General features: G+C 38.1%; 1 protein-coding gene across 1 annotated transcript in view; it reads right to left on the bottom strand.

Moving 5' to 3' along the window:
* Nucleotides 1-19: 19 nt before the first annotated feature.
* Nucleotides 20-18,668, bottom strand: part of hectd1 (HECT domain containing 1) — a 40,293-nt gene continuing 21,644 nt past the window's right edge. The window contains 21 exon segments of the mRNA XM_046855257.1: nt 20-254; nt 355-499; nt 1,303-1,453; nt 2,012-2,105; nt 2,921-2,999; nt 3,097-3,698; nt 3,801-3,938; nt 4,878-5,079; nt 5,292-5,419; nt 6,249-6,331; nt 6,545-6,758; nt 7,230-7,412; nt 7,708-7,762; nt 7,875-8,097; nt 8,859-9,015; nt 9,385-9,518; nt 9,746-9,967; nt 11,909-12,652; nt 16,920-17,096; nt 17,309-17,475; nt 18,049-18,372. Of these exon segments, the coding sequence (XP_046711213.1) occupies nt 117-254; nt 355-499; nt 1,303-1,453; nt 2,012-2,105; nt 2,921-2,999; nt 3,097-3,698; nt 3,801-3,938; nt 4,878-5,079; nt 5,292-5,419; nt 6,249-6,331; nt 6,545-6,758; nt 7,230-7,412; nt 7,708-7,762; nt 7,875-8,097; nt 8,859-9,015; nt 9,385-9,518; nt 9,746-9,967; nt 11,909-12,652; nt 16,920-17,096; nt 17,309-17,475; nt 18,049-18,372 (4,360 nt within the window). The 3' untranslated portion in view covers nt 20-116.

The following is an 18,668-nucleotide window of genomic DNA, read 5'->3' as shown; positions in this document are numbered from 1 at the left end:
ACAAAAGAGAGGGAAAAAAAACGGGTGAGTAGAACTGTATTTTTTTTTTTTTTCTGCAACAAAACACAACAGGCTTCATTAACACATTGAGTCAGTCAGCGGTGCTGGGAGCATGCTCAATTTAGATGGAAGCCCTTTTCCATAGTGGCAGCAAGGAGACGCTCTCTCATGATCTCCTCAGAGGAATACTCTGGCAACTTTAGATAGTGCACACATGTGTTTACTGAAGGGTAGCTGGCATCAGTCGCATCCACCTACAAATGTAATTAAGCACATTATAGGAATAAACAATCATGTCTGTTATTTAGAACAATATTTTAATAAAGTGAATTCTAAAACTATTCAGTGCCATACCTTGCGGACGATTGTGAGACGAGGATGTAAGTTGGCAAGACCACCAGGGGGTAGAGCTGAGCACCCTGTTGTGAACTGGAGGAAGGCTTTTCTCTCATCTGAGCACATTCCACACAGCACTCGCACAAAGCGCAAGAAACCAGGACTAGATAGCCAATGCAAAGAGAAAACAGGATGTTGAAAATGTGTGCATTTGAAAGATATTATACAGTGGTCCCCCGGTTATCGAACGGCTCGGCTATCGAACATTCCGGTTAGCAAACGGTTTTCCGAACGAAATTTGGGTCCGGTGAACGAACAAAGTTCCAGTTATCGAACGCCACCCATGCTGCCCAACCCAGCGTGAGGGGAAGAAACTGCTTCCGCTTCACCCATCGCTGAGTAAGCATCTATCACAACTTCTGTTTGTGAACAATATTAGTGATATTTAGCGGTAAGTACAGTAATCATTTTGTTTCTTACTCTTGTAAAGTTGTTACTTTATACTTTTACCGAGCAAACACAAAATACCCGCAGAGATCGGGATAATCCGGCAAAAGGCAGTCCATAAATAATATCCACGGTGCTTTACGGAGGAAGCCCGATTGCGATGAGCTCAATGTGGGCGGGGCACGCATGAGCGAAGGAACAGGGCATTCCCTGAAGCACCGAGGTATGACAGCCACCGAAGGGGGCGTGGCAGGGGGATTCCTGACAGTATTAATACGGGTAAAAACAGGAAAAAATGGTTAATTATTGGGTATTGGTAGAGTTCGGGAACGGATTAATTGGTTTTCCATTATTTCTTATGGGATAATTAGGTCCGGTTTCCGAACATTTCGGATTTCGAACGGTTTTAAGGGACGAATTAAGTTCGATAACTGGGGACCACTGTACCTGTATAATTTTATAGCCTTATATCAGTTTGCTTAAATGGTCTCAACACCATAAGCCAAGCAAAAGGCACACCTGTCCCGAGTATAGCCCAATTTGGGCTCTGTGTAGTTGACAATGTCCTCAGCTGTCCAGGATGGAGACTGGTTTCCACACAGGATCATCTGGACCTCTTTATGGTTAAATGAGCTTAGTTTCTCCATAAGGAACACTCTGTTGAAGCCCTCTGCACCAAACCACACACAACAATACAGCAATTTAACATGCATTGATCCAAGGTTCTATACACAGTGCCTATAGAAAATAATCTATTTTGAAATAGTTACTTTGTTATACACCCTGAAATCAAACCCAATACAAAAAAATACCTTTTCCAGGTTTATTTACAAATTTTGCCTTTGGAGCTCAGTCAAAAAAAGGTACATTGTGGACCTTAGCACCTTTTGTCAGATGGCATCAGTCTTACAGGTATGTTTTTGCATACGAGACTGAGTGTGCTAATTAATCTTTGATAATTCCCCAGAATGTTTCAAAATGTTTTACTTTGGTAATAAGGGTTATAATGTGTACATACACAGCTCAAAATAGTTCGACGTGATTTATTTTCCAGGGTATAATGTGACAGAAGGTAAAGATCTATACAGGGTATAATGACTTTCTGTAGGCAACAGAAAGCCATTATACACTGTAAAGATCATTACCTTCTGTCACATTATACCCTGGAAAATACCTAGTCAAGTGAATATTCAGACGCACCAGGTCGGTGTAATGAAAGACCTCTTACCTCTGAAGGCCTCCATTTGTTTTTGTATACCAGTGTGCATACAGAAGTCAAACATTAACTCCACATACTCCTCTGCATTGTCCATGGTCACCATCTAATAAACCAATACATAGTTTCTAGTTTAGATATGCTGCATAGACCTGAACAGTTCCTAACAGTCCCAATTTTCTTTTGTGCTTTCCCCTCTCTGAACACCCACGCTAGAGTATTTATCAGTTGTTGCATATTTGTAGATGGAATTTAAGAAAAAGGTTAATGTGTTGGCCTGCATGTAAGCAAAGAGAAGCAAGTTTTCAGCACACCTATATTAGCAAGTTAGATACATCAATTTTGAGTGCTGGCTAAACACAACTAAAGTAGTTAAAATCATGTTGTAATGTGCTGCTTGTGCAGTACACACTCTTGACAGTAGGTTTCACCATTCATTTAGCGGAATTCTTTACCATGCCTCTCTTAAAACTTTCCAAAGTTGTTCACTACTGTACTTTCTGACTGTGCAATCCAGTTTGCCTTGATGGAGTTCGATAGGATTTAGATCAGGCCATTACAGGATAGATAATACTCCAGCTGACTGTTTGCTGTCTAAATAATGCCTGCTCACCCTGCCACAACACTATGTTGTACTACATGCATCACCTATGATAGGAAGCTTCTGTTCTCTGCCCAATGTTAAATAAAAAAAAACGTATAATGCACAACATTTATTTGGCAAAATAATACAATTATTTAAAAAAAAGTCTAATACATATATTTACAATCTTACATTTCAATAGGCAGTGCATTTTTCCCCAGTTTTCAAACAGTAGCTTTATAAATTGTGAGTCCTTGAAACTAATTCAAAATCAATATAATCATTATAATCATTATTCTACAAAATAAATCATCAGCTCTTTTAACAAAATGGCTTACCTCATCCTCTCCATTGGATTTAAGGTCCACTGCTGAGAAGCCATGCACTTTGGATGAGGGACAAAACTGGAAATTTAATCTACAAAAACAAGCATGTTAAAAGTTTTACAGAAAATATATTGCTCAATAAACAATGATAAAAGCAGAATTCTTATGTAATGCCATTCACAGCTCACCCTAGATCTTCCACACACAGTGGTGGACCTGAGCCCACTGGGTTCTTCAGCATGAGGCACTGTAGCCGTGTGTTCTTTTCATCCTCCGAGAGGCCCTTATTGCCCAGTATCTGCCTCCTCTTAACTGCCAACTCCTTTAGCTCCTTGAGGAAACGTGCTCTGTGAGGATTTACCAGCTCAAAGTCCTCCCATGTTAGGATGCCATAAAACCATGCAGGTGGTTTGGGCTTTGGTGGGTCCAAGATGAACTCAGATTTAGAATCCTCATCAAAGCTGCTTATCAAATACGGTTCTTCCTCAGTGGAGGCCTCTGAGTGGATGTAAGAGAAGTGGTGGTCTGAATCTAAGCGTGTGTCATACAAAAGTTTGCTCATGTTGCTCTTGATGTCACCCATGCATAGTAGCTTAAAAAAAGGTTGTGAGACAGGGAGGTCTACTAGGCGGTTGTCCTGTATACACTTGGCCAGGAAGATGCCCAAGAAGAGAAAAAGCTTGGCGATGCGCTCCAGCTCATCACTATCCTGAGGGAAGGGCGCAGGGAAAAGGCCACACGAGCGCTGTACATAATAACCTGGTGGTTTCAGGCCACTGCCAAGATCCACCTAATCACAGGAAAAAATAGCATTAGATATTCCTGATTCTCAGGTTAAGTTCAGCACCCAACACGTAAACATGCCAAAAATTAACAAAAGGAGAGAACTGACTTGGCGTGACTCATCATCTGGAAAATCATCATCACAGAGCCAGATCCCTAGTGAGGTTCGCTGGAACTCGGCTGCCACAAGGGCATAGAACTCTAATGTGGGACCCAAACCAGTGCCTTCTTCTCCCTGGAACTCTACCTGCAGGAAACACCAGCATAACAATTACCTCTAGATTTGGTTAGATTTTATTTAAAAAACCAGAGACGTAACATGATTTATGACATTTAACAGGCTAATACTGGAAATTCAGACAGCTGACAAACTAAAGGAAAAGGCAACTGAAAGGGTATACCTTGGCATACATTGAACAAAAGTCTGGAACTGTACTATTGGGAGGCATTCCTCTGAAAGGTTTCCCTTTACATGGTGTTTTGATAGAGAGGGTTAATGCTAGGGTTAACCCTAAACCTTACCCATTAATGTTCAAATGTTGGGATTAATTTATCAAGAAATATAGAAAAGGTTCTAAATGCATCTCATATAAATATAATTACACAATGGATATAGATAAATGCCACACATTCTAAATGTATTTGCTTGTGAATAGCTACTCTTTCACATCAAGGATCTCTGTCCAGTAATCTACTTGTTACACTGCTTATTAAATACAATGCAAATGTACAAAGAAATCTTTTCGATAATAATATAATAAATATAAGGTAAAACTGCAATGGGCAAAAAAAAAATAATCAAACGCTAAGCCACTCATTACTCTAAGAATAGTGATAAGACTTCCAGTTGTCCATAAAAACACATCCACACCCTACAAAGTTACATGAGCAAAATCTTCAAACAAGACATCATTACAATCTATAAACAAGCCATTTCTGTGTTTCACATTCTAATAGCATTTGTCTTCATCTTCCAGACTCAGTAATATTTCTCTGATTTATGCTGATATTCTTGACAGCAAGTTTGTTTGTTTGTTTGCTTGTTTATTTATTGCAGTTTATTTGCATGGTCACTTCTAACAAAGGGGCTCTTCTAAACCAAAAGAGAGCAACATTTCCCTCCACGAATTACTCGTTTTTAATGTTGCAACTGTGGTCATTCATTTGTTCACTAGCGTCACTCTACCTCGAGTACAGACTTCCTGTCAGCATGGATGTGCATGATACTCTCAGCCCACTCCATCATGCTTGCTCCACGAGGTACTTTGACACGCTCATGTTTGAGGCGGCCAACGCGGAACTCGCCTGGTTCATCCCGCCTCACTGTAGTTGATGGACGTGTGCGCTCCATGGTTGCCTCCCTCCGGTTTTGGAGCCACACTATTGCCCTTTGGGCAGATACACAAACACAGTATAATAAAATTAGTTGTGCCATTGTCTGTGTTGCGTTGCGTTTGATTTCAGCTGAGCATGACTATTAGGACAAATAAGGCTAGTCTGTATTACTATTATTATTGTATTATTATTATTAAGAGTTTAAAATTACATTTTACTTTCACATAATAATATAAAAACTTGTCTGAAATAAAAACCTATATACCTGGAAGCTCCAAATGCAGTGCAAGTGAAGAAGAGCTGCCGGGTCTCAAAAGGAATAAGGAAAGGGCACTTGCTGGTTAACTGTTCACACCAATCTGGAAGTGCTCCACTGGCCAAGGCCAGAGGCTCCTAGTGAGAAAGAAATGGCACGTTGAATGTTTTTACTGAAATAATTATTTCAGCAGATATTTTAGCCAAATTTATTTTAACTTTAATTTATTTTCTGAAATCACTTGTGTTGGCAGTCATCTGCTAAATACAGTTTTCAATAGAAGCAGTAATAATATAATAGTAGTAGATTTAAATGCCATGTCAGCATCTGAGACATCATCGGAAAAAAAGAAAGTTGCATGTAATTGTTATTTGTGCATGTGGCCGATTCATCTTGCCCATTTTTTAATGGCTGATAGTAGGTTTAAGGACTGTGGATGCAATTTGACATTCTTCAATTTCCAGATTTACTGTATTCATTTAAGTTCAACTTAGTTGTTTATTTATTGACAGGCCAAGGTGACGCAGAACCCAGCAGAAAATGATGATAAAGGACTGATTCTGTCCACTTTATTTAAAATGTAGTCTACAAAGGGATGAAAACATTGTAAAGTTTGTAAAAATGACAATGAGTCCAGGAAAACCAACACATTCTTTTGTTGTGCTTTTCTAGATGTTCTAGAGCGAGAAGTAGAGCACGTACTTTAGCTGTGAAAACTGAGCATTGTTTTGGAATGCGAATTCTGTAATGCTGCTGTCCAGTTAACACTGCTGCAGTTATACCATTTATATCCAAGTTTTCAAAATACAAATCAAAGACACAATGCAAAGTTCTAGTATTAGTAGTGGGTATGTGTAAAGTGCAGAACAAATGTTATTTATTTAATAGTAAGGACTTTTTTTATTATTATTAGTATTATTTTTTATAAAGGGTGGAAACCTGCTACAGTTATTTATACTCATTTACCTCAATCTGTTGCAGAATTTTGGTTGTAATTTTTTTGCTGGTGAACTCCTCAGGTGATGCATTGAACTGTAGATCATCCAAATCTATGTAAGATTATTAAACAAATAAAGATTTTTTTCACAACTAGAAAATTCTTGTCTTATACATACAATTTGTATATATACACATTTTGTCCTTCATACAAAAGCTGGTTTCAAACAAAAAAATTACTGAAATTAAAAAAGAAAAGAAATTGATTAAATTAAATATGCTTACATCAGAATTAACATTGTACTGATGTTGAAAATAGGGCTTACCCTCCTGCAGTGTAAGGCCAACTGCTGGCTCGCCTCCAATAATGAAGAGGATGCGCAGAAGCTGTAGCACATCCTCAACACCACAGGCACTCTGGGCTGAGCCAGCTTTAGCCTGTGGTTGCTCACGTGCCCCACTTAAAATGTCACAGCTCTGTGTGGCAACTAGAGAGCCTGACCCAAGTCCTGAAGATCTATATCCCCGTTCACAGAAATCCTGAAGTGTGTGTGGGTGGGGGGATAATCAAACAAAATTACAACACAGAACAGCCAACAGTCGATCCCCTCAACTATTAACAGCAGACACTAAACCAGGAATACCAACCATTTATACAAATGTACTTGTTGCATTCTTAAAACAGGAATATGACTAAACAAGAATCAAATATGCCTTATGGTAATGCAGCTCATGAGAAAAAATACAACTGTAACATGTGGCTACACAGTAAGTAACAGTAAACTAATAAGAGAAAACTATGCAAATACAGTGAAGGGAAAAATAAAAATACATACACATGCATGCGCATACACACAAACACGTGTGTGTGTGTGTGTGTGTGTGTGTGTGTGTATATATATATATATATATATATATATATATATATATATATATATATATATATATATATATATACACACACACACACACACACACACACACACACACACATATGATACCGTTCTATACCTTGTATGCAGCTATGAGCTGTGAACAATTTCTGTTTTTCCTAATACTTTTATTAGTGCCGGTTAATTTCCAGTGGCGCAGGAAAGTTGAGTCTGCATTCTTCTGCATGTAGGTTATCAAGTCATTCTTTGGTAATTCATCTGTGCCAAGGTACTGTTCCACATGCTCTACAGACCAGCAACCCTACAACAGGAAGAACCAAAAGTTGGTCTTTCCTGATTGTAAGTCTCACGCAATACACATGCATTACAACAGCCCTAACTCCTAAAAGGACCGTGCAAATATCAAGATTAGTCAAGAGGATTTTTATTTCTGACCTACAAGAGAATCCTAGCTACAAGGTTAGTGATGACAGAGACAGTCTACTAACAGCCACAGGAAAAAAGTCACAGTCAGATTTTAATGAGCTGGAGAGAACAAGTCAAAAAGATAAATAAATATTATTTATAAGAAGAGGGGTAGCAGGTAAAAACATTACCATCTTCCCACTTTCTTTCTCTTTGTCGGAGTCCTTCAACTCTCTGTACATAATCCTATAAAATAAACACACAGCTAAGGTTAATAACTCTGGATCTATAAAGTAACAACATGGTATGCAAGGAATATTTAAAGCAACCCAGACAGTATGGTGATTATTTAACTGACGTGTATGTCGGCTCCCAAATGCGTCGAAGTTTATCAGATTTGATGCTGCCATTACAGGAGAGCTGCAGCAGCTTTTGGACATAGTAGAAAATGGTAGATTTGTAGTTTGTGAGAGGTAGCTCAACTTCCCTTGTGGTTCCCAGGCCGGCCACCTTCAAGATAAGAGCTAGATGCGGGGAAGGAGCACAAACTACCTCCTCCAGCACCTCTGAACGAGGTGTACCTGCACAAGGTCATATATAAGTTTATTTATTTTATATATATATATATATATATATATATATATATATATATATATATATATATATATATATATATATATATATATATATAGTTATAAAGTAGTAGAAGTAGTATTAAAAAGTTAACATTTTGACAATAAAGTACAATAATCCCCCGCTTTACCGCGGTTCGGATCTCACGCCCCCGGTTTATCAGGGAATTGCAATGCATTGCCACATAACTAATTTGTTTCGCTGATTTTCCTGGTCTCCTGTGGATAGCTTGATAGACAAAAAAAAATTGGGAGTTGTTTTTATGGAGTTTTATGTTGAAATAATCAAATTTATTAATAAAATTATAATTATTAATTATAAAATTAAGTAAAATTTTAATACAGTACAGAAAGTAAAGAATGCTGTGACGTGTATCTTTAACCAATAAGCAAGCAGAGAAACTGTGCATAGGCTATGCTACTGTAGAACTCTACTGTTCTTACAATAAATGTGAAACAAAATTCATCTTGCTATATTCTGGCAAATGTTTTCTGTGTGTGTTTAAAGTGTGTGGAAGGATGATTTATGGCTTTAAAAAAAAAAAATAAATAAATAAAAAAAAACTTTCGGGGTGGCGTCCGTTTATGGAAGTTTTGCGTTTATCGCAGGTGGTTTTGGAACGTAACCACCGCGATAAAAGGGGAATTACTATAAATCAAATATATAGCATGCAAGTAAAAATCAAAGCTATAATTTCTATAAAGAGAACCTGGTGTAGGGATTTCCAGATCAGTGGTTTGCTGGACATTTGTTCGGCCTGGTCTGGGGTCAAATGCAGGGACTAAAGCAGAAAACTGTCTTTTCAACACAAAGTCGTCATCCCACGTTCTACGCCGACCCCCTTTGGTTTCATATTCCTCTTCCTCCTGTCAGGCCACCATTGAACATCACAGAATTCACAGACCAGCATTATGCATCAGCAAACTACATAACTACAGTACATACATGCAATAGAGGCCTTCATCTCACCACAAGCATGCTTTTCACAGGAACCATGCTGACAGGAATTATTCTTTTGTATAAATAATTTAATCAAGCCATTTGCCAACAATAAAAAAAGATATACAAATAATATAATTATATTTAAAATAAAATATACTTCATTTTCATTACCACAAAAAGAAAACAAAATCTGACTCAACATCTAAGGAGTGGTACTGTACTGGTATCAAAACTACAACAAGTTTTACCCTATGTATATGAACGTGGTAACCAAGGTTGACCCTGGACCGTACCAGAACTTCCTCATACTCCTGGTCCTCCTGATTGTCATCTTCGTTCTCATCATCATCGTCGTCTGGTTCAGGCAAATCTTCCTCATCATCCAGCTCTGCAAGCAACGTATTTGCCCGACAGCTATCTAAAAAGTCTGTGAAAAAGTCAAGTAGACAAAAAAAAACATGGAAAGTAACACCATTAAAAGATTTATTTCAAAGAGAGACAGCTGAGAAGCAGAAGCATGCAATTGTTGACATTGCTAAGAGGTAAATTATCAAAATAAAGGCAGAAAACATAAACATGGAGAATAACACAGATTAATGATTTACAAGCCAGAAAACCGATGTTTTAGTAAGTGAACAAAATGAGCAAACCTACCATAGAGTGAAAACTCTGCCTCCTGACCTGTGTCACTCTCACTAGATGTTGAGGTCAGGCTTGTCGTCAGAGTGTTACTGAGCAACTGGCCAACAGACAAACCTGTAGTGGCTGTGGCTACATTATTGCTGCTGGTTACTATGGAGGTGGACATTGTAACAGTTGAGGTGGTACCAGTGGTAGTAAGGTTAGGAAAGCTCTGTGCACCCATTAGAGGAGAGGCTGCAAAAACATAAAGGCAATTATGATTAACTGAATAATAACTAATGTGTGGTTCAGCCAAAGCTGAAGTATGCTTGAAAAATAGCACTTAAGAAGGTTTGTCCTTGAGACCTCAGGAAAAGATTACGTTTCTAAGGTTTTCACTTAAATCAGGAGTTCCCAAAAATGGGTTCGCCTAATTTACAAATTGGGTCAACAAGGAAATTTACAATTTACTCTTTTGTTTCATTTATGAAACAATTTGTCTCTTTATTTGTCTCTCAAATGACATACATTTCAAGTTTGTCACTGAGTAAAAATCTCCTTCTTCTTTTTCTTCTTTCGGCTTCTCCCATTAGGGGTCGCCACAGCGGATCATCCGTCTCTACAACCCCCTGTCCTCTACATCTGCCTCTGTCACACCAACTACCTGCATGTCTTCCTTCACCACATCCACGGACCTCCTCCTTGGCCTTCCTCTTTTCCTTCTTCCTGGTAGCTCCATCCTCAGCATTCTCCAACCGATATACCCCATGTCCCTCCTCTGCACATGTCCAAAACTAGCTCAATCTCGCCTACCTCAACTTGTCTCCAGAACGTCCTACATGCGCTGTCCCTCTAATAAACTCCTTTTTAATCCTGTCCATCCCCGTCACTCCCAACGAAAACCTTAACATCTTCAACTCTGCTACCTGTCCATCACCACTGCAAACAGGAAAGGGTTTAGAGCCGATCCTTGATGCAGTCCAACCTCCACCTTGAACCAGTCTGTTGTTTTCCTATTGCACACTTAACTGCTGTCACACTGTCCTCATACATGTCCTGCACCACCTTCACATACTTCTCTGAAACACCTGACTTCCTCATACAATACCACAACTCCTCTCTCGGCACCCTGTCGTACGCTTTCTCTAAATCCACACAAACACAATGCAACTCATTCTGACCTTCTCTATACTTCATGAAGTACAAATACTAATTGGTTTTCCTAATTCATTTAGCAAATACTGAAATTAGGATAATTTTGAAATGAAGGAAAGGTTTTGAGAGAGACAGAACTCAACAGTGTGTTTAAAATCTCTGCACATAAAATAATTGTACAGTTTAAATTACAAACCCTGACTGATGCTTATTTTGCACAAAATCAATCAGTAACCTAGTATGAACCAGACACATCTTTATATTGGTCTGTATCACACCGATTCAGTGTGTATTATTTTCCTATGACAAACAATAATTTGTGTTCAGTGCATGTAATATTACTTTGGTTTTAAATTTATACATACAAATATAAAAATGTCCAAATAAGCGTGGTCCTATAATGTCAATTTGGAATTGACAGTACTGTAATAAATTAATATATTAAATGTCATTTATATTTTCAATTTAAGCTAAGCATTTTCTTAATGATTTATCGTACCAAAAAACATATAATTATAAATATACACATTGCATGGTTATTGTGACAAACTACCTTTACACCGAATTATATCAAAAAGCTATACAAGCATTTTAGACAAGAGTTTGTGCTACAGAATCAAGCAGTTTATGACCTTAATTTTTTAGTTGCTTCCCAAGACATTTAAATCAATGCTACATTCTAGTTGCAATGTTTAACACTGAGTTAAAAAAAAAAATAAATAAATAAATATATATATATATATATATATATATATATATATATATATATATATATATATATATATATATATATATATATATATTTGCTTACAAATAAATAATACTAATGATAATTTATTGTATTAATTACAAATAATTATAGTTGTACCATCTTGTCCATACCAAACAAACCAATACACCCCCATGTTACAGCAAATTTGTCCAGCCAATATTGTGCAATTATTTAAGCATAAACTAGCTTCAAGTTATAGGAAACATGTCTACATTTTAAAGGAGCTGAAACCAATAATACTAGCAGACTGGCAAGCCATGACTACTCACCGGATGCAGCTGCAACATTGCGGCCAATTGTGTTGGTATTGTTGTCACTGCTGCTACGGCTCAGGTTCATGTTGTTGGTGGCGTTGGTGCGTGCCATGTTGGGAGCGCGGCGCACAAATGACTCCATGAGACTGGCCTCACGTGATGACAGGTTAGGAACACTAGCACTGGAACTCATAGGAGCACCAGCTGCAAGCAGTGAGCTGACTGAAAGGCGAGCACCAGTGCCTGGGCCCAGGGGCCTCTGGGACACCGCAGCTTTACCAGATGAATCAGAGACAGAGCTGACATCAGGTGAACTGACGCTAACTGGCCCCACAGAGATGGCTGTTGATTCACTCTTGGGATCAGCATTTTCGCAGGATGCAGAACCACCCTCGACTGTGGAGAGAACCACAAGTGGCTCCTGTCCCTCTGTCCCCGTGAGTCCACCCCCCTCAAGTGTGCCCTGCTCAGACAAGCCCTCAAGTCTGCGAGCAGAGCCAAGGCCAACATCGCTGCATGCCGAGCTGCTACTGCCTTTGCGACCAGAAGATGCCAGTGACTGGCCAACCCTGTCTGGACAGTTGTTTTTGGCAAGGCTGCTCCAGGGAGTCGGTGGTCCTGCAACAGCGCACGAAACAGTTTTGGGTGACGGCGCCGACTCGGGGTCGTACCCCGGTGCTAATTTCAGGTCAAACTTCCCTTCTGCACCCATGCGGTAGGAATTTGAGCCACCAGCATCCCAGGTGACATCAATCCAGCCTGAAAGAGGATTGGGTGTGGGTCAAGTCAAGAGCCAGTCAGGGGAACCAAGTGAGACACCATAGAGTCAAAAAATAGCAGCACAGATCAGCATAGATTGAAAACTAATTAGTTCATACTCTTGCACTTTACAATTCCAATTTATCTAAACCAATTTAGATATTTTGGATGGGTAATGTTCAATGTCTACATGTGAAGATATCAAAAGTATATTAGATCCAGTTGATGTATGAAAGTGCTAAAAATAGCAAAAACAAAGCTGTGTGAAAAGCCAAGATAAAATTCCTGTTTCCATAAAGTACCAAGAACTAAATTGACCATTGAGCTTTTGCAAAAGATGACATGAGCATGCACTAGGCTTAACTAATGGACACAATACTGCATAGTGGATGACTGCCTGAGTAGGATAGAGGCATGATACCTGTTCGATTGTAAGGAGGGGGAGAGAATGCAATTCAACATGAAGATTTGTCCGAAAAACAGCTGAAGCCATCCAACTAGAGCCAATGGTGCGGAACACACCGAAAAAACTAAAGCAGCCCAAAGCTCTAACTAAAACTTGCAGGATGCAACAGACACCAAAGAGAGAGAAATATCGGGCAGAGAAGACTGCGTATGGGGACGCGTGTTGGAATGCAGAGGTTGCCAGGTGAAGGCGTGTTGACCCGCGAGTGTGCACAGGTTACGCGTTGGCTTGAGGAAAGATGTGCGTTACCGCTAGTGAGTGTGCGTGAATACGAGGACAGGAAAGCGATGGGGCAAAAGTGAATGAAAAATAAAAGAAAGCACTGTCTGTTAAACCAACGCCTGCCATCTCTTTCTTCCGACCCGGAACCAGTAAGATCTGTTACAGATTTGTCATATTGCCACATGATGTAGCAACTTTAATTTAGCAAATCTTGCAAAGTATCTCTCACTGTACTTCTCAGTGTTGACAATTTTAAATCTAAAATATATATACACAGGTAGCATACAGAGTTTTTTGGCTACCAGTTCAGTGTACCGTGTATCAGCGTCCATCTTCACCTGGTCTCCATGCGGCACACCGAAAAGTCACGTGATCACACACGCCAAATTTGCACTGTATAAACTGAAACTATCTGGTCGTTTTTGCTTTGTTAGTGGCGTAGAAAATCTGCAAACTGTTCTCAGAAAGTGTGTCCACACATGCACTTATTTATTTCATTAAATCGCAACATTTGCCATCATATAATGAAACAAGCTGACATTGCGATGCGATATAATTAATCGTGCAGAATCATGAAAAATTGATTATTATTATATTATTATATTATTAACATTTGTGATCAACATTTGTACGGTTTACATTTTTAAAACAATTAATAAAATGCCTGTTTAGTTAAATAATAAATAATTGTGTGTGTGTATGTATATATATATATATATATATCAAATTAATGCAATACACTTTTTATTATATTGATTAAATTAAGTAATCAATTATATTGGCCCAAATAAAATTAATTAAATAAAAAAAAAAAAAAAAATAAAAAATATTTATTGAATAGTTTAAATTTGTTAGACCCTATCTGGGTAATACAGATGTGTACGTGTGTGTGTGTGTTTTTATAATTTAATATTTAATATTTTAAAGCGATGATCTACTTAACAGTTCTATTTATTTCAGCATACTTAAAAAAATAAATAAATAAATAAATTCTTAATTCCTGCCATCCTTCATTCACTCCTCCTTAAAATGTGGAATTGTCAGGCTTTCTCCATTTAAGAATTTTTTGAAGCTGGATATAAAATGCTGAAGAATCTATAGCCCTAGCCCAGGGGTCGGCAACCCAAAATGTTGAAAGAGCCATATTGACCAAAAATAAAAAAAATAAAAATATTTATTGAATAGTTTAAATTTGTTAGACCCTATCTGGGTAATACAGATGTGTGTGTGTGTGTGTGTGTTTTATAATTTAATATTTAATATTTTAAAGCGATGATCTACTTAACAGTTCTATTTATTTCAGCATACTTAAAAAAATAAATAAATAAATAAATTCTTAATTCCTGCCATCCTTCATTCACTCCCTCCCTTAAAATGTGGAATTGTCAGGCTTTCTCCATTTAAGAATTTTTTTTGAAGCTGGATATAAAATGCTGAAGAATCTATAGCCCTAGCCCAGGGGTCGGCAACCCAAAATGTTGAAAGAGCCATATTGACCAAAAATAAAAAAAATAAAATCTGTCTGGAGCCGCAAAAAATTAAACGCCTTATATAAGCCTTATAATGAAGGTAATGTAAGCGTCTATATTACCCACTTGGTATCAAAATGATAAGTAGGCTACAAATACATAGTGAGCATAAGTTTAACTTCCATTATAATTTTAATGTATTATGTTTTTTTTTTTTGACGTAAATCTTCGTTGACAGAAATGTTGAAATTAAATATTTATTATACACATTTTTACAACGTTGAAAAACGTTAAGAATGTTTATTAATTTATATCGTACTGAAATAATAATATATTATTATTTTTTTTTTGAAAAGCTCCAGGAGCCACTAGGGCGGTGCTTAAGAGCCGCATGCGGCTCTAGAGCCGCGGGTTGCCGACCCCCGCCCTAGCCGATAGCCACTTCCTGGTTAGTGGCTAACACTAGCACTTTGGATTCTTAAGGGTTTTCATGCATGCACACAAAAAAAATAAATAAATAAATAAATACACAGTGACAGTGTGCTAAATCTAGTGGGTTCTTTTTTTTTTTTTTTTTATACCCCTGGGGCTTTGTTGCGTATGATTTCAAGTTGAATAATAATAAAAATAAATTTAAAAAATGCGTTCAAAGTGCAAGGCAGAGACTAAACAAACTTCCACTACTTAATACGTTGTTCCACTACTTAATACGTGTGTGTGTGTATATATATATATATATATATATATATATATATATATATATATATATATATATATATATATATATATATATATATATATATACACATACATACATATACATATACACACACACACAGTGGAACCCGGTTATGCCGATGTCCTAGGGGGGTGCCAAAAAGCATCGAGGTAACCGATGATCGAGATAAACGAAAATCAAAATGGCGGCAATATATTAACGTGCTTGAAATTTCTTTATGTACATGATGTGCGTTAATAAATGAGAATGTGCATGCACGTGTTTTTGGAGGGTTTTTTACACAACAGTGTTGCCGCGATTTGTTTGATGAAGGCATGCTATAAAAATACATACAGTACATGTTTATCTGTCAGGAACCCACCTGCCACGCCCCCTTCCGCCCCCTTCAGAGTGTCAGGTGTTTTCTCGGCCGCTTTCTCTGAAGCTCCGATTCAACCGCGCACATATGGTGCTCGCTTAGCATCATCACCAGCTCCTATTTAAACTTCCACACTCTCACCGTCCGTTATTGTTGGTATATGTTGGTTCACGGCGGTCGTTGTTATCGCTCATGCGTATCCCGGTACGTGCCTTCCCACCGGCACTCTCTCAACGGCTGCTCTTTTCTTCCCAAAGCGCATCATGATTCCCCTGCCGGTGTTCATTCTATGCTTTTGCTGCTCATCCCACGTTCTCCCGTGTGCTGTTCAGCGCCGCGCTTCTACTTTCGCCTCCCCTTCATCGCATAACATTTAACAACAAAAGGCATATGTGCACTAACAGCAGAGATTCACCAGTATACAATACAACACCTGTAGCAGCTGTAAGACTTGATTTTTCCGCCACTTCATGAGTTCTTCTGCGGCTGCACCGAGATAACCGACGTTAAATGGCAAATTTTTCCCCCCTTGTGCTCGAGATATTAGGGTTCGGCGACATAAAAAAGTCAACATAACCGATAAAAAATGCTTAGACAAAGCAAGAATTTGGCGGTTCCACTTCAAAAACGTCGACTTAATAGGGTTGTCGAGATAACCGAGGGCGAGATAAGCGGATTCCACTGTATATATATGGTGTGTGTGCGCGCGTGTGTGTGTGTTCGTGTTCTGAGCTGCTATAACTGTCTGCAATCATGGAACAACAAAACTAATTAGTATACAATTGTAAAAAGTATGGTTTTAAATAAAATAATTCAGGGTGATTTTAAATCAAAGAATTAAAATATGGTGAAAGACTTATTCTCTCCCAATGCCAATGCTGAATTGACAACATCATAGCTTCTGATATTTAGTTTCAGGAAATATATTGTGCATTTTGTTTTGTTTCACTGTGCAACAAACAAATATCACCTGCTAATATATAACCTTTGTACTAAAGTGTCTAGAATCTCACCATTATGGGCCTCTCCAGTCACAGTGCCCTCTCCAGAAGGGTTGCCATCCTGATCTCTCCACTTCCAGTCAATGCCACGTACCACCCGAGCCCCAGGGACTATGTACTTCATTACCTGAGAGCGGAAGAGGCGGCGTTGCCGACGCAGGTTAGCTTCTGCTTCCTTCACAGCTTTACCTAATTACCAAAGACAAAAGAATTCAAGCATTGAAAAAGTATATATATTTTGATATAAACCTAATGGGTCTATCACCAAAATCTTGTCTTAGATAAACTGCAAACATCAACATGATTAATTTTTTTCATTTATTATTAATTTAACCGTTCAATTTAAATTATGAATTATGAACACCAAAATAATTCTGGATAACTGTGGAGGCAATTCTTACCAAGCTGATCTTCACAAACACCAGTGACTGTGCCATAGATCTCTAATCCAGACAGTGAGAGGTAGTGTGTTTGTCCACTAGCATTCTTCCCCATCTGTTTAATACGGATGTGTCTCCAGCCATGTTTCTCATCTCTGGATGGGTCCAACGGCCATGTAGCAGTTGACCTTAAATAAAAAAAACGTACAGAACTCACCCAAAGGCAAAGCACAAAGCTGAGTTGAATCAATATTATAGCAATTATAAGTTTTGAAGAGCATCTAAGAGTGTTTTTATCTGTCTGAATGTAAGCTACACAGGTTAATTCAAATTGACTAAACACCTAATATGAACAATTTAATAAAAATCTTTATAGAGGAAAAAAAAAGAAGCGTTCTTAAAAAAGTATGATGTAAAAATCATAAATAAGAAGACTGTCTCATCTCAAAGCAAATTTACCCACAATAATCAAGAAAAACTTCAAAAAGGATGTGGCGTCTGGCTTAACAAATGTCAGTTAGGGTTTACCCACTTAAACTTGTTTAACTGCCAAAATCATCAGTAGATGACTCAGTTACTAATAATAAATGATGTTGCCAATCTAATCAAAAAACTCTTTCAAAGCCCAAGTAGAAACATTTGAATATGTTAACCACCAAAAACAGTGTGTAATACCTGAAAAAGGCCAATAACTTGATGACAAAAAATAAAACGCATGAACTGAAAGAAAGCTCATAAGAAGTAAAAGAAAAACACCTTACCCCGGTTCATTGAGGCTGCCATCATCCACATGGGTGTAAAAAGTCATCCAGTTCTGGCCATCCTTAGACACTTGGAAAACCCAGTTTCGAAGGGCAGAGCGACCGTAGCCACGGGCATGACGTAGCGTGTAAGCTGAGGGAATGACCCAGAGGCCCAGGTCCACAGCAAACCAGGCATTTTTGTCATCATTGGTGTGACAGTTGAGGGCTGAGCTGTCTCTACTCAGGATGTCCTCTAGACGCCCATAGGGCAAATTCCTACCCTCTGACGAAGTCACCACAACCAGACCATAAGCTGCAGGATTCACCCACTCATATGCAGTCCTGAAAAGGGATTGTTCCCCTTGATTTTAGTTTCTCTCTTTTAAAATTTTTTTATTAAACCATAATATCTCCAGCTAAAAACTGACCCACAAGCTAATAGCTTTGTTAACTATTATTACACAATGTATTTACACAAATGGCAGGGATACTTGCAATAATGCAATGCAGATATGATAAAATAAATGCAATGCCTCTTTATGCCAATGGAGAAAGTCTTCAAACTCTATTCTATTCATGTATTGAATTAATGCCTAAGTTAAATACACGGGTTTCCACTGTTTTTATGTGCCATTTAT

This window comes from Silurus meridionalis, chromosome 8 (genome assembly GCF_014805685.1).
Source record: "Silurus meridionalis isolate SWU-2019-XX chromosome 8, ASM1480568v1, whole genome shotgun sequence".
NCBI lineage: Eukaryota > Metazoa > Chordata > Actinopteri > Siluriformes > Siluridae > Silurus > Silurus meridionalis.
Note: the sequence above shows the minus strand (reverse complement) of the source record. Positions and strands in the feature narration are given on the sequence as shown.